This window comes from Rhinolophus sinicus, chromosome 7 (genome assembly GCF_057876585.1).
Source record: "Rhinolophus sinicus isolate RSI-liver-muscle chromosome 7, RSI-T2T, whole genome shotgun sequence".
NCBI classification, from domain to species: Eukaryota; Metazoa; Chordata; class Mammalia; order Chiroptera; family Rhinolophidae; genus Rhinolophus; species Rhinolophus sinicus.
The window spans coordinates 8199583-8216614 of record NC_142507.1 but is presented as its reverse complement, the minus strand read 5'-3'; the positions used below and the strand labels follow the sequence as shown (position 1 = coordinate 8216614).

General features: G+C 42.9%; 1 protein-coding gene across 2 annotated transcripts; it reads left to right on the top strand.

Annotated features, from left to right (window-relative positions):
• The first annotated feature begins 673 nt into the window (after nucleotides 1-673).
• On the top strand, nucleotides 674-15879 carry GDAP1 (ganglioside induced differentiation associated protein 1). Of its 2 annotated transcripts, XM_019725762.3 has the most exons (6): nucleotides 674-907; nucleotides 2179-2371; nucleotides 9115-9288; nucleotides 10535-10629; nucleotides 11472-11586; nucleotides 12670-15879. In XM_019725762.3, exons 1-6 carry the CDS (start codon nucleotides 791-793, stop codon nucleotides 13050-13052), a joined length of 1077 nt encoding a protein of 358 aa, XP_019581321.1. In that variant the 5' UTR covers nucleotides 674-790; the 3' UTR covers nucleotides 13053-15879. The 2 variants fall into 2 exon arrangements, with proteins under 2 accessions (XP_019581321.1, XP_088655492.1); XM_088799366.1 differs by lacking the exons at nucleotides 674-907; nucleotides 2179-2371 and adding an exon at nucleotides 6768-6786.
• Nucleotides 15880-17032: the final 1153 nt, after the last annotated feature.

Sequence of the window (17032 nt, the reverse complement as noted above, 5' to 3'; positions counted from 1 at the left end):
AAAGAGAATGTTTACAAGGCAACTAGACCTGTGAGCCTTACTGGGTGCCTACAACTATTTTAAATGTTTAACATTGTATTTAGTTACTTAATTCTCACAAAAAAACCTTATTTGGGAAATAAATTATCTCCACTATAAAAATGGGGAAAATGGAAAACTAGGACACGAATCCAGGTAGATTTGCTTTAAAATTTCTTTAACAACCAGGCTATTTTTACCTCACCACTGTATATTACTTGCCTATGAGATGTTATTAATAATAAATAATAATAATAATTTTTCATGACTCTATAGTAGCATCTTCTAATGACAACACCTAGATCCTATTCTTGTGCTTTGTCTGTCAACTGGAACTTCCCTTCTGTCAAAGGCACAGACTCTCTAAAAGGAACCCTAAGCATGTTGGAAAATCGCTCCTTTTATATCTAAGGAACCCCTACTCCATCGCCAAAACCAATGAGTAATTTGCAATCAACGTTATCCATTACTCATTTTCATAATCAGGACACATAATTTAGATTGTTTCCAGTTGCACCTCCCAGGTGACTTCCGTACAGCAGAGGCTTTCTGTCGCGCAGACAGCACCCCGCCCCCATGCTCCCCCCGTCTCTTTGCGACTTTCTCGCCGGCAAAACTACACTTCCCAGGGGTCTGTTCGTCCACGCGAACTCAGTGTCCTTTCCGGCTCCAGGGAGGCATCACGGAAAAACTACGAAGGCTTTGCGGGGCAGTGCGGGTGGGAGAAGCACGCAGAGGGCAGTCTAGGCCCTCCCTGCTCGCGCGCCCCGAAATGGCTCGGATGCAGGATGAGCAGAGAGGGGGCGCGCCCTTGATGGCGGAAGGCAAGTCGCACGCCGAGGTGAAGCTCATTCTGTACCACTGGACGCATTCCTTCAGCTCGCAAAAGGTAAGGGCCTCGGCTGGGGTGGGCCGCGCGGATCGGGTTTCAGCACCGGGACAGCTCCCTCTGGGCGTCGCTCGGGGCCACCGACCCACCTAGAGACAGGCGTCCGCCAACGCCCTCTCGCTGGCGGCTGCTCCCTCCACCACAGGGGTGCGCCTTAGTGCGGAGAAGGGAGACTCAGTCTGAGATGGAAATGCTGTGACCCAGCCACTGGCACTCAAGAAGTGCGACATAAAAAGCATCACGGCTGGAGGCTTTGTCCCCTGGGCTTTGCAGGCTCAGGCAGGAAGGCAGCGCCTTCAAGCCACGGAACAATCTGCAGTTCCTTCTTTTTCTCCTTTTTGTTCCCATTCACTCTCTTCCACAAGGCCTAGCATATCCGTAGTTCAGGTTGTTGTCTGGGGTGGACGTGTAATTAGGTGTAGGGCACAAAGAAAGCAGAGGTGATGGGGAGGGTGGCTGTAAAATGCACATAGCCAGAATCGCTTTCGTTATTTATCTATTCGAATTTATAAGAACAAGACGCCAGGATAGATCGGACTTGTTCATTCTAGAATAGGAATGCAGTCACATGAGGTGTTAACAACAGGGTATGTGCTGAGAAACGCGTCGGTGGGAGATTTCGTTGTTCTGCGAACATCACAGAGCCCACTCACACCGACCTAGACGGTCCAGCCCACTGCACACCTGGGCTGTGTGGTCCAGCCCATTGCTCCTGGGCTACAAGCCTGCACAGCGCGTCACTGTACAAAAAAACACGAGATGAAATTAAGCACAAAGAGAAAACGACGCAATCAGGAGAGAGGTACACATGAGCTGAGGCTGCTGCCAGTGTATAACATGGCAGGCTGTCTTACAGCAAATACACTCTAAAATAACAAGTACAGTACAGACGGAGACCAGTAACACCATCATGTGTTAGCATGATCAAATCTTATGCACTGTCTGTCATCGCACATGCTATGCTTGTATATGACCGGCAGTACAGTAGATATGTTTACATCAGGGTCACCACCGCACGGGGACGGCTGCACTAGGATGTCACTAGGCGACAGGCACTTCTCAGCTCCATTATAATCCTACGGGACCTCTGTCATCTACGCAGTCTATCGTTGACCTCAGGTAGTTATACTGCACCTGCCTGTAGTTAAAAAGCATGTTGAAAATCCTGCAACTCGGGGGAGCGCGTTGAGAAGCTGCTTCGTGGGAGCCAGGAGGTCATTTAATCGAAAGCCTGCATGTGCCACTGTGGTAACCAGTGTGAACTCTTCCAGGTTCGCTTGGTCATTGCTGAAAAGGCATTGAACTGCGAGGAACACGACGTAAGTCTGCCCCTGAGTGAGCACAATGAGCCTTGGTTTATGCGTTTGAACTCAACTGGAGAAGTGCCCGTCCTTATCCACGGGGAAAACATTATTTGTGAGGCCACTCAGATCACTGATTATCTTGAACAGACTTTCCTGGATGGTAATGTTAAAGGCTATTTGTGATTTCTTGGCTTTACTTTTACCACAAACCTATGCGTTTCCTTCCTCCCTCCCTCCCACCCTTCCTCCCTCCTTTTTTTCCCTCCCTTCCTATTTCTTTCTTTCTTTTTGGTTTCATGATGGTGGTTTAGTGATAAAAACCTTTTCCATTTCCATAAGCACACAAATGTACGATAGGTCAATAACATAAATTTTGTGTAAACCAAACATTTTAATGTTGGACCTTTCCTTTTAAATGCACTTGCAAAAGACCCTGCAGGGGTGTGGTTTGTAGTAGTGATTTACTAGCCTTGAAATCAAATTGATAATATTGATTCTAAATGAGTACTATGAAAATCAGTTTCATCTGTTCTACCAAATGGTTCCACCTTAAAAACTGTAAGCGGGGGGAAAAGAGGAATAAATTTTAGGCAAGGGAGAATGTTGCTATACTTTGATTTCTTGATCCCTGTTACACCAGCATAGTTTGAATTTCGTATCTTTTGTAAGGAATTATAGGGCTTAAATTTAGATAATGCTTTTACGTAATCATCACCCTATCCACGGATAGCCTGTTTTATATCAGGCATTTTATAATTTGTCTTCTAGTCAGTCTTCAAAGAAGCCATCTGAGACAGTCATGGCAGGCCAGTTATTCCCATGTTGTACATGAGGAAAGAGAAACGGGTGGCCTAAAGTAACAGCTGTGCTGTGGCAGGAGACGGCTGGAAGGCAAATCTGTCAAATCCAGACCTTCATATTATACTGGCCATCTCCCGTAGTCACTGTCACTTATCCCTTGTCTCGCTTGTTCCTAATGACAACCTTTGAGGTGAACTGTCACTTCACCACGGATGAAACCGCTGATCTCTGGCAGGACTGAGAGAAGAGCCCAGGACTCCCAGCTTTCAGCTAAGTACTCTTCTGAAAGAGATGCTACATGAAATCCGGTTACTCTTCATCTGCCTCCAGTTATGTGGATATTAATTGGGCAGATTAAAACCAGAATATAACCCCAAATTACTGGAAGCTGAGAAGGGCAACTGGCCAAAAAAAAACACACAAAAAAACTGAGGAATTACTTCAAAGGAAAGTAGATATGGGACCTGCATGGGACCCCAGAATTACACGAGCAATGGGCTACCTCTGCTCTTAATCCAAGTGTGTCCTTCCCTGGGATTCTGATAGGAGGTTTTATTAGAGGTGGCCATTGATCTAAACCAGAGAATTTAATATAACTGCTTTCTGCTTCGCCATCACTTGCTATCCCTTCTATGGGCTGGGAACTGTACTGAAAATGGCGGCTAATTGATTTAAGACAATTTTTCTTAACGTTGAGCTTTTTGGAAATGGACAAGTCTGTTAAGTGTTAATTTGTATTTCATGGGAAAAGTGATTATAGCAATGTGAGTAAAAGAAACTAATTGTATAAGAATTCTATTTTAAAGAATAAAAAACTTTAAAAAGGTACAGCAAATGGAAAACCATATTTAAATCTTTTGTTTGTTGGTATCCTTTCAATGACTACTACCATTCTCTTCCTCCTATTTTTCTCCTTACATTGCTTCTCCTAAGATATTCAGTAATTTGAAATATGTTACTTTGTAACATAGTAATGTTAATGATTATCAGCCTTTCTTAAAATTTTCCTTAGGCATTTCCTTTTTCTTTGACTAATTGGTATAATAACAAAACCGAAGCATATTCTGGGTCCAGCTCAAACAAGGGAAATACTAAGTTCTCCTTATTACTATTTATTGAACCATAAGAGAAGGCATTGTGGGGCTAAATGTTAAGATGAAAACATGGAAGCTTAGGACTTTAATTATGGTTGTACCAACAGAAGAAGTAAGCAAGCAAGAACCCTAGCTTTTAGTCTGAAGCTGTCCCTATCTTGCTACGTATCGTTGGTGACATGACTTCTCTGTTTTTCCTCTTGGATTAGGTGGTATAGTTTTCTCAATTGCAGAGATAAAGCAAGTCCCATCGGTTCTTGTTTCACTCATTCCTCTTTCCTAGGACAGTTGTCATTCGATTGGAGAGGGTTGACAAAAGATTAAGATTAAGGGACCAAAAACCCACGGGAAGATATAAAGACAGCAAGAGAACAATTAGTTACCTAAATGAAGGCTAGCCTAGTCTACAGATGAAGTGTATCTCAAAGTATTAAATAAAAACAAACATGTAAGTGTCATCACAATTATCATTAAGATACTTTATAGGAACTCATTGAGATTAGGAAAAGAGCCAGAAAAGAGACAGACAAATGTTATCCCAGTTGTCAAGGAGGGGGAGAGGGGAATTCTACCAGTCCTGGCTGCTTGAAGTGTGTTCCATTGATGCACAGGTACCACTGGGATCTCGTTAGAAATGCCGAATCCTAGACTCTATAGGAGATGTCCTGAAAGAGAATCTGCATTTTAACAAGATCCCAAAGTGACTCATACATACATTAAAGTATGATACACTACTACAAAACTAATGTGTATTAAGTAATTGTTTCAGCTTTACACAGTGCTAATAAATGACTGTCTTTAATTGTGGCAGAATTCCAGAATGGATTGTCAAAAATTTGTATATATATATATATATATATATATATATATATATATATATACACAAAATTTTTATATAAAAATTTTTATATAAAATTTTTTAGTATCTCACTTAAAAGGAATCAGTTTGAGCTTTACATTAATGGAGAATGTCATTAATTGACACTTACAAAAATGAGTCTATTATGTGCCAGGCATGATTCCAGATATAGAGTATCTTGATTTAAGTACAGCATTTACGATTACTTCACACAATGCCCTTGTAAGTAATGCACATTTTGAATAAACCACCATATTGAAGAATATTCATTTTAGGTTTCTAATAGCAGGCTGCCCCTTTAGCTATAGACTCTCATTTTACTTATCTTATCATAATTTTATCACACTGTATTTTAATTATTTCAATTGCTGGTAGACCACGGTAAGCACCAGGTCACATATACTGTCTGGCTCATTAAGAGCTGTATTCCCAGTGCCTCATAGGAGCTTAATAAATACAGTGGCATGATTAAAATAAATGAATTACTGAAAACAAAGGTCAAGCTGGACAGGGCTCTTTACTGGTGTCCTTACAGGCTTCTATTCTCTGACGTGAGCCTAACGATTCTCTAAATGACTTGAATAAAGACACAGAAACATGATTACATTTGTAGATGGCAGAAAGACTGGGATAGTTAAAATGATGACCAGCTTATGAAAGGTTTCTAATGGAACAATAAAATGGAAAAATAACTAAGATAAAGTTTCACAAGGCTAACTATAGTATGCGAATTTTGTTTTTAAAAATCAGCTGTATTAATGGAGGGTGGGAGACCTGGCTTGCTAATAAGTTACCAATACCAGTCAATAATACAACAAAAGGCTAGTGTGATCTCAGATTGTTTCAAAAGTACAGGTTCTATCCAGAGCATGGTGAATTGTAACCCACTGTTCTCAACTGGTCAGAACATGTAGCATTTTGTCCAATTATGGGTGGAATTTTGGGGAATCTTGACAAATCAGAATGAAATACGTGAATGGATTTCACGAGGTGTATAGTTGCCCATGGTTATAAGGTGACTTTCATTAAGTGTATCCATTCATCTAAAGAGCAGAGTGTAATGAACTGGTATCTCTTTTGCTGTCACGATTTGTTATAGCTTCAGGCTATAATTTAATTGTTCAGTTACTTGGTGTTTATTATCTTATACACTAATGCACTACTAAGTGATCTAAGTAAAATAAAAAATCAGCAAAGGGAGAGAGTTAGAAATGAAGTCTAATCTGTTTTCATTGAGCTAATGAGGAAGTCCTGAAAGTGAGTCAAAGAGACCTCGGGGGAGTCTTTCTTGAAAACAAGGCATAATAATACCTCCTTTATCCCCCATCACTGGGGAATGCAGGAAATAAAAGTAATGAATTTAGCAAAATAATGGAAGCGTATGCCTTTAAGCCCTTCAATTCTTTTTGTTTTTTGCTACTGGGGAAACTGATTGTAATTTTTAAAAAATGGCTCAGGGCCATTGTTATTCTAACCAGCAGTACGGACTGGACAACATGGAGCTATTTGTCCCCGTTCAATGGCTGCAGAATGCTTTTGTGGTTTCCTTCTGATTTTGTTTAAAAAAAAAAAATCTTTGGTTTTCTCTTCTTGTTGTGTATCACATCTTTCTGCTTTTTGTCTATCTGCCTGTTTCTAATTTGCTGCCTAAACTTAGGTGCAATACAAGACCTGCCTTGTCCCTTACTCAGTTCTCCTAAGAAGTCAGTTTATGCCAACTTTCACTAATTTCCAACAGACATTTCCTTTCATTTCTAACGGATGCATAATCGACAGCAGTATCAGGAGTACCTACGACTTTGTTACCAATAGAAATCACAGGTGTGTTTAGTGTTTGTAGCATATCAGGTTATTGCAGGCGTTTTAAAGTATCATTTGTGCTCATCTCCACTTTGAAATTACGGTAGAACTGCTGCTAGATCCTGTAAATATATTTATAAATAATAGGCACCCGTGTTAGTATTTTGTCATTTAAAATTACTTTGATAACTCTATTTTAATACAATTTCCTATGCAATCCTGTCTTGTATTTTATGCACTTAAGAACAATATTTTGAGAACAGGTCAGTGGCACACAAAAGATAAAGAACACTTTAGAATTTCAAGGACCTTAGAAGGCGACCAGCGTGTTGTCCTCATGGTAATGTCTACCATACATGGGTTGGGATTCTGGTGATATACTGAGGTCGTGAAAGGTCAACGAGGATGTGTGCTGTATTTGGGTGAATCCACGTTGACACGCAGTATATAGCTGACAGGTCATTCTCGATTATTCTAGTGCAGCCTTCAGAACTGGACTCCTAGTAGGGAGTTAGACATTTGCCGACTGGTTTGGAGAGTAATCCATCTTCTGTTTCCTTAGGGAGTCAGAAGTAGCCTGTTGGCTTAAAAAGCTTGTTCTACTTGGTCTGGCATTATGACATCTTGCCTGAAATGCTCTGCAAGCAACTCTGAATTGTCAATACTTAGGAATGAGTGTGTGGTGCTCAGAAGGATTCTGAATTAAACAAATCACCCAAACTAAGAAATAAATCAATAAAGTTAAGGCGGTTATTTTCACTCGTTGGAATAAGCTAGCTGGCATTTTTCAGGGGCAGTCTGAGAGTCAGAAGGGCGAAGTGATTCTGAAGGGACGGAGCCCTGATGTCACGTGATTTACCTTGGATCGTCTCTGAGCAGTAAACCCTCCAGATGCTATGCTGACGTAATGAAACAGAGCACTGCATTCGGAGTGAGATGGCTTCAGCTTGTTCTTCCCCTAATTGGTGGTGGGATCTTGGGAGAATTTCTTAGCTTTTATTGTCATCCTCAGAGCTTCTGCAGCTTAAATACAGTAGACACCCTCAGTCTCAAGAGATACATTCCAAGACCACCAGTGGATGCCTGAGACCGTGGATAGTACCGAACCCTATATATACATGTTATGCTTTTACCTATACCTGTGATAAAGTTTTAAATTTATAATGTATCACTGAGTTGATTTATAAATTAGGCACAGTAAGAGTTTAACAACAATAACTAAGAGTAAAATAGAACAGTCATAACAATACATTGTAATAAAAGTTCTGTAAACGGCTTTGGGGCTGTTATGAAATAGACTTAGGGTCACTTGAACATAAGCACTGTGATACCGCAACAGGTGATCTGATAACCGAGACCACTGCTACATGACTAACGGGTGGGGACAGCCCGAGATTTCATCACACTACTCAGAACAGAGTGCAGTTTAAAACTTATGAATTGTTTATTTCTGGAACTTTTCATTTAATATTTTTGGACCGTGGTTGAACGTGAGTAACTGAAACCATGGACCGCAAAATCGCAGACACGAGGTCTACTGTATTCTATAATAACTAGAAATTTGGCAATAGATTCATTCATTCATTAAAACTTATTGCACACCTACTATGAGCCAAACATTATAGTAGGTACTGGGGATGCAACAGAGAACACCATCCTTGCCCTCAAGGAGTCTATAGTCTAGACTTTAACCAGTACATGAGGATTTATGTCGAATCCACTTTCCGGAGAGAAAATATTTGAAATTCCATGAAGATTGTCATTTCACATTCACATAGCATCTACAGGTCACTCTTGCTATTAACTGGACCCGAGAAGAGTAGTCCCTGATCCTCTTCCTGTGATTCACTTAACCAACCTTTACCAAGGGCCTAAAATGTCTGAGGCACTACACTAGACCCAGGGTCACAGGTCCCTTGCCCTGAAGGGGTTCATGCGGCAAAAAGATACCAATACCTAAGGTGAGAAGGGCTCCAACGGAGTGTGTACAGGTACTTTGCATGTACAGAGGAAGGCACGCCTGAGCCAGTCACATGCTGGCCTTTTAGGAGGCCAGGAAATGCTCTCCGGAGCTGGCATCAATCACTAGACCTTGAGGGTTGACCACAGTTTGTCAGGGGGAGAAGTGAGAATGCCCATGTGCTCATGCTTTGGGACCTGGTCTGGTACATCAGGCTGTTTCTGGTTTTCAGTGTCTGGGCTGGGGAGGCATCTTTGCAATGCCTTAGTATCACGTTGATGAAGAGGTGGTTGGGGTTTTTGGTTTTGCTTTTGGATGTAACGTTTCACTTGTAACTTGCCCTTCAATGTTTGTGCATGTCTCTCTCTCTGTGTGTGTGTGCACCTTAGAAAAAACGCCCAGGTTAATGCCCGATAAAGGAAGCATGTATTACCCACGGGTACAGCACTACCGAGAACTGCTCGACTCCCTGCCAATGGACGCCTACACGCATGGCTGCATTTTACATCCGGAGCTAACGGTGGACTCCATGATCCCAGCTTATGCAACAACACGGATTCGCAGTATGTAAACATCTTAAAGACCTGGGATTCTGTCTTGAGTGTCTTTCAGTTCATGTTGAGACCTCGCTTATCTCATGGTCACTGAGAGAAGATGGGGGACCGAGTTGTTGAGTGTGTTTCATGGGCTTGTAGGTTATAGGCTGATCTATGCACTGGTCAGATTAATCTGTGCTTCAGCTGTTCAGATGGACAGTTAGTGTCTGTAGGGCCTGATTCTCCAGCTCTTGACTTTGAAGGGCCAAGTGTGGACAAAACTCAGGAGAGGGGCCTCTGGAAAAAGTGGAGACCATCACATGTTCTCACAGACAGACGGCCTGGGAATCAGGAGCGCGGGGATCCGCTGGGGTTTATAGGCAACCGCGTTCACATTTCTGTCCTTTTCTGTCCAGTATGGGAAGGCGCTGAACGACAGGCGGTCTGACCATCCTCTACCTCTAAATTCAGTGACTGGGGGTTTACAGAGACTGAGTTGTGATAGCCAGCATTCACTTTCCTCCCCGCTGAGGACAGAGCAGGGTCAGTGCACGAGATGTGGGGCCACAGGAGCTGTGCTCTGTAGCCCGGGCCCGGGAATGGGGACAGCAAGCTCAAGGAGGACGGCTGTGGTCGGGCTCGGCAGGGAGGCAGCGCTGTGACGAGCAACACGCAAACCTGGGCCTTCTACAGCTAGAAACTACGTTCTTTCCAACACGTCCCGCCTCACCTTTATCATTCCCTTACTTACGTCACTTTTCTTTTTGGTGCCTCTCCTCCCCCCCTCTTCCTTCGCTTCCCTCCTCTTCTCCCATTTTCCTCCTCTCTCTTCCTGCTTCTCACCTTCCTCTTGTTCTTCCTGCTTCTCTTCCTACGTATTCGTGGATGATTTGAAACAAGTGTACTGATAGATACAATTCCGGCACCTAGAGTTAATATGTTTTTTTAAATAAGGCCTTTTCCTTCCCTTCATACAGAAGTTCATTACAGAAAGTCTGAAAGAGACAGAAAGGTAAATCGGCTCCCCTGCACTTAGCAAGTGCTGGGCCTTTCCCTAAGTGCTTTCCATTTAATCCTCACCCTGTGTGCAGGTACTCTGACAGGTCCATTTCACAGGTGAGAAAACTGAGGCACAAAGAGGGGGAGGTGGAGGCAGAGGCAGGGCATAAATCCTAGACCTCAGTCTTTTACTATTGAGTTTCCCCACTTCTCCTTCTTTCTTGCACAGAAGGGAGGAAATAATTTTCTGTTTCAAACATGATTTCATTATCAGGCCAAATTGGTAACACAGAGTCTGAACTGAAGAAACTCGCTGAAGAAAATCCAGATTTACAAGAGGCATACATTGCGAAACAGAAGCGACTTAAAGTGAGTACACCGGGCTGTCCTCAGTTGACATCTGCTGTTTCTATTAAATATTCCTCCTTTTGCAAAGTATCACTATTTCTAGAACATCTATTAAGTATCACAAGTCACCAGTGCACAGGCTACCTTTGGCTTCTGCAGTGCTTTCAGAAAGAATTTTTCTTGATTAGGTTTGATAGTCAAACCTAACGACCGTTGCTTAAAAAGCAGACCTTGCACATGCTGGTTGCCAGGGAAAGTTATCAAACACAAAACCCAGTTAATAAAATACTCTAGGAATCTGCCATTTCCTGCGCTCTGCCACGTCAAGCCTGACCTCTCTCTATGGCTTGTCTGCCTCCTAAGGGGCCGGACTTTGCTTCATCAGGTATGCCCGGCCCTCCTCTTTCTGTTGATTCTTTCCCCTCGGCCCAGCAATGCAAGCAAACTTCTCCCACATTAAAAACGTGCAAACACCAACACTCCCAGCTTCCCTCAACTTCCAATCTATCGAAGCTGAATGAAACGCCAGCACACACTGCATTCCTTACTGCCCAGTCACTCTCTCCGTCACTGCATTCGTCCCTGAGTTGGGCACGAGAGAAGTCTCGTTGTAGCCCTCAGAGTCTTTGACCTCGCGGGTCATCTGTTCCCCCAGGAGTGGCCAGTGAGCAGTGGGTCTGGCCCGCGGGTATTTTCACAGCTGGGGCATCTCCCTCCAACTCTGCTTTTGCTTTAAGGAAGTTACTCCACTTCTCATTTCCTAAAATAGGAAGGCTCCAACTCTGTGAGTTTACACCTGCTCTGCCCTACACCACTTGTTTTTGCAGGCACAAATAACCTAATGAGTTGTTTTTGTTAATTAGTCAAAGCTGCATGACCACGACAACGTCAAGTATTTGAAGAAAATTCTTGATGAGTTGGAGAAAGTCTTGGATCAGGTGGAAACTGAGTTGCAAAGGAGAAACGAAGAAACCCCAGGTAGGTTTTCATGTGTGTTCTTTTCTCTTTTCCCGGACAGCAGAAGGATATGGGAGTAGTCCTAGATCTCATCAGAAACGTGGTGCGATGTTTTTCTTATTGTTGTTTTCATGGACAGTTTACCTTAAGATAGTGACAATAATACTGAATTCAGCAAAACCCAGGTGTCTAATTGTAACTCGGCCTGCATCTACGCAAAACATGGTGAAGCATTTTTCTGCACGATTTTAGTTAGGGGTGAGAAATTCCAACCTGGCCTGTTTTGCAAAGTTGTAATTACCGTAGTTTGGTTGAGAAACCTGAGTAATTGCAAGAGTGCGCCCTCTAATTTCTTCCATAGGTGGGGAAGAATCAAATAGGGGCCAGCTCGTGTGTGTGTGCGCGCGCGCGTGCGTGTGCGTGTGTGCGCGCGTGCATGTGCGTGGGTGTGTGTGTGCGCATGTGTGTGTGTGTGTGTGTGTGTGTGTGTGTGTGTGTGTGTGTGTGCAGGCTGCGTGCTGAGCATCCGTGCACTGTACCTGCAAGCCGAACTCTACCAGGAAGCCACAGCCCGGGTGCAAGCACACTGACCACCTGTGCTGTTCTAATTGACAGCAAAGTTGAAGCCCCTGTTACCTGAAACTTGCTTCACAGTAGGGACTCCTGCCTGCCTTAAATAGGAACGGGGAGCAGCACCCACTGGGTGACGATTCAGGCCCAACTCGATGGATTGTGCTAAAACTCATCTTCTCGTTTCCCTTAACCACCAGGAAGTATGTGTTGACTCCTCTGGCTTGGAGATTCTCAGCCCTTCCCAGTTCTTTGCAAAATGGAAGGCAGGCTTTGAGCTCCAGCGGTAGTAGTGTCACCTGGAGACCGGGATGGTTGAGAGATGGCAAGCACACCCCCCCTTAGCTTGGGATCCATTTGTAGGGACTTTGTTTTTGGCACAAATTTCTTGCAGAGTGTGAGTACGAAAAAAACGTGCTATGGCTTTTGGCTTTTGCTTCACTCACACTTGCCCTCAACACAGATGAAAGGTAGCAGCTGGAGTGTGTGTGTGTGGCGATGCCCCTAATTCTCCATGTCCCTTTCTCTGAGCAGAAGAGGGCCGCCAGCCCTGGCTCTGCGGAGAGTCCTTCACCCTGGCAGACGTCTCGCTCGCTGTCACCTTGCATCGACTTAAGTTCCTGGGCTTTGCGAGGAGAAACTGGGGAAATGGAAAGCGACCGAACTTGGAAACCTATTACAATCGTGTCTTGAAGAGAAAAACATTCCACAAGGTTTTAGGACATGTCAACAATATTCTAATCTCCGCAGTGCTGCCAACAGCCTTCCGGGTGGCCAAGAAAAGGGCCCCCAAAGTTCTTGGCACCACCCTTGTGCTTGGTTTGCTTGCAGGGATTGGGTATTTTGCGTTTACGCTTTTCAGAAAGAGATTTGGAAGCACCATATTAGCATTCAGACCCAGACCGAATTATTTCTAGGCTTGTAGGGACCCAGTGGTGGCAACTCACCCTCCCATTTAGCTGAACATTTTCCACTCTGCTGGGCCCAGTGAAATTCCTGGGCAACTAGTCAAAGGCATAATTTACTTTCCTCTTTGGGTACTTCATGTGAGGAGAGGAGGACCTGAGAAGGCCATGTGGGTTGGTAACTTGAGATGACCGATTCACAAACCTGAACTAAACCATCGTTGAAACTCGTACAAGGTCAAGATGTATCAGTGCTGACAGGTGGAGAACAAATTTTTATCTCAAACTGCCAGTTCAAGTTCAGATGTATTGTTATTTTTTTTGGGGGGGAGGTTATTATTATGAGCGGACAGTAGTAATAATCTGGCATTGCCTATAGCTCTTCACCTGAGACTATCTAGATAAGTGGAGGGTGGAACAATTGGCAGTATTATCCCCTGGAATTCAGAGGTCCTCTTTGTTACACAGCAGAGGGGTTCTGACAGCAGCAGGACACAAGGCTTCTTAGCAGCACTGCCGGCGTCAGGCAGAAATGAGGGAGAAAATGGGAAGCGGGAGAGGGGAAAGGGGAGAACGCAGTTTACACTGTACCCAGCAGCAGAAAGCCCTTCCGGGAACCCGCTCATGCCACTCACGGCTGCCTGGCCCCTTAGCAGACATCGCCAGGACTTCCTGTACCCACTGTCCACACATCTCCTGTAGTTGAGAACCTTGGGAAAAGAAGACTAAGGAGTTCCTGGGGGGAGTGGGCGGAGTGAACCCCGGGCTTTATACTTATGGCACCTCATTTGACCTTCATCATTTTAAATGCATATGAACCACACTCATCGGTCTGTGAAGATGAACTGCTTATAGACGTGGGTGTGAGATGCCCACTGGACCATGTCTGCCCGGCGTTTACATGAAAATCTGAAGTGAGGCCAAAATGGTTCCTTTCTTTTCATGGATGCCCGTTTCGGTGGTGCCTGTGAGCTCTCACTTCTCCAGGCTGGTGTGCAGTCCCTAGGGGCGTGGCTCTGCAGCCCCGTGTATGCACGCAAGTGCCATCAGGCAAATGTCCCAGCTAATCAGCAGCATGGCGAGAGGCTGGGTTGGGGGTTGATGGTCTGGGAGAACTAGATATGCCCCTTCTGCATTTGCGAGGCTGGTGTATTAACCCCGAAACTGCTGCTCAGGCGTTGCATCTGTTTGTGATCACAACAAAACTTCAGAAGGTTACAGAGGAAGGCGAAGGTCTGGTGTTAGTCCTTGGCAGTTAATTCAGGGGGAGGAGAAATGAGAGGCTAGATAGCGATGCCCACCTATATTGACTCATAGTTGTCTAGGCATTTTGGGGGGTACCTCAGTCCCTCTGGATGGGACAGTCCCAGTGTCCCCGTGAACCACCATGGGGCTGCATCTAATAGTCTGTGTGCAGGAACAATGCTTCATGGTGACAAGGAGGTAGGCTTGCTCTAGAGCTGGGCAGAAAGGGAGCGGTTTCAGGTCTCTGGCGGGACGTATGTCAGAGGATGAGGAGCTGAGGGTCCAGCCAACAGCATGAGCTCCTGGGTCTGCCTCAGACTGGCTGTGCAAGCGTCAAAGGCTGTACTGATGTTTCACTAACAGGAAGCAGTCATACCTCGAAAGCCATGATTCTCTGATGGTAAAATGATTCTATAAATCCATTTCGTGATCCAATTGCTTTAGAAAATCTTGGTGAACTGGATGCTCCCTGTTTACAAAAATGAATAATATTTCCAGTGTAAACTCCACCCAACAATCACTAACAGACTGGCAGCTTTTATAATGTCTTCATTGGGCACCTCAGTGCATTGTCATATAGCGTCTGAATTTGTTGCTGGAACATTCCAACCCGTGCATTCATAAAAGAGCCACAGACCTGATTATTCAGTGGTTAATAGTGTTCTTTACGTTGCTCTGTTAGAAGCAAGAACTCAGACATGAAAAAATGAGAACTGGATTTTTATAAAAATTGACACAGGATATTTAAGTATTAAGTAAGTGTTGTTAAGAATAAAGGTTAGGAACCCAGTGCTGGCTTTTCCTCTAATTTATATCATTAACGAATCAGAGAAAACCTGCCAGGGAGTGTTTATAGATTTCTGATACAGTTTCTCTGGTCTATGCTTGTGTCAATATTAACGATGAGGCATCCTGGCGATTTCCCTCGTTTTATGGGTACCCTTGAGTTTCTCTTTTACAAATGCTTGCTCAGGGATACCATGGCCACTAGATGTCGCTGTTGATCCAGCAGTCTGAGAACGGGCTTTCTTTGGGTTCAGCAAGCCTTCTGAAATGTTTCAAGTGAAGATAAACATGAATGACCTCAGTTTCTGAAATGAGGGCATCTTCATCAGATCATTCATCGGTAAAAAAGCTTGAGGCACATGTAATATGGATTTCTAATGCTTTGGAAAGGGACTACAGTACCGCACAATGCGAAGCTAAAGAGCTGCACATATATTATTAGCAAAATAGGCACTTGTCTGTGTTTTGGTTTTCACCATCATTGGTGACTGGCCACTGTGCTCTTCAGTTTCCAAAATCTGTATAAATATCACAATTAGAAAAACGCCTGAGGTACTCAATTTATGTTGGCTATTTGCGTCTTAACGAATAAATGCTGTTTTTGTTATTACAATTATATGCCTTTTCAATCCATTTTCCTTAACTGCAGATAGTTGTAAATTGTTTGCTTGATTTTTCATAGTTATTGATATCGATACCAGAGTTACAGATATTTTGGAATTGTTGAATGTAATAGAGAGATCAAGATACTATTCTGCCTGTAAAATCAATAAAAGTAATTGGAAAATAAATATGAACCTTGCAAGTACTAGTTTTGTAATCTTTTTGAGAAAACAGATGCATTTGTTTCATTTAAAATCAAAGCCTCAAAAAAAAAAAAAAAAAAGAAATCAAAGCCTAATGTGGTAATTAGTAAAATAAACAGAAGTTAGGTATTCAAGATATTTACCCATTTTTTCTTTTTTAACATAAAAATTACCAACTCATAATTTATTTAAATGCACACAATTTTATGGTTGAAATGGATGGCAGCTTAAAGGATAACATATTGACACTGATCATTAAAGGAGTTTAGTCAGCCACCTAACAGGATAACATGAAAACGATAAACACCAAGAGAGTATTTAAAAAAAAATAGTGCTTATTGGATTTCAAGTATTACTTATGATATTTATGTATGTTTTGATATACCTCAGTCTCTTCCTTCTACTGAGTTATGGATTACGGATATTCAAATTACCATCCATATTTCTAGCCTTGGTAAACTTAGCCATTATTCTAATCATCAGATAAAAACTGAGTACTACTTTGGTTTATACTGAGCAAAGCAAATTACATAAAAATGAAATTTAACTTATTTTCCCTAATGTAAACAAAATGAAAAGCAACAATTTTAAATACTCATGGAAAATCAAGCTCATATACAATTCTGTAGTCTGCTCAGAAAAATCATAAAAACACCATGGTAAAGACACAAAAATCAAATTAATGTAACGCAATGAGTAAGTTAGTATTTAGACATCACCTTCACATTGTTTGTGCCAAATATTTGGCCCATGTATATTATCTCCACTTATTCAAATCAAATCAGAATGTCTTGATTTTCTAATTCCCCAGAACGCTTGTGTTTTACTAGGTAAGGTATTAGAGAGTCCAAGGCAAGACCGGAAGTGTAATTTCTAGAGTGAGGATAATAGTTTTAATTGTGTATTACATTATGAAAATGAAGAGAAAGGAGAGAAAGAGAACTGGCTTTGAGGATTAGAAAGGCAGTGCATTGATGAAAGCAATCCTCTGCTTTACTTGCTTCTGAGTGAGCCCTGGTTTTGTGGTAGGAGGGAGGAAGGACTGACTTACGGACCAGAAGATGCGGGGAAGAGCAGGTGCTGAGGTCTAAGACAAGGTCAAGTGGAGCTTGGACAAAACATGCTTGTGATGGACCTTGATATATTCTGATTCAC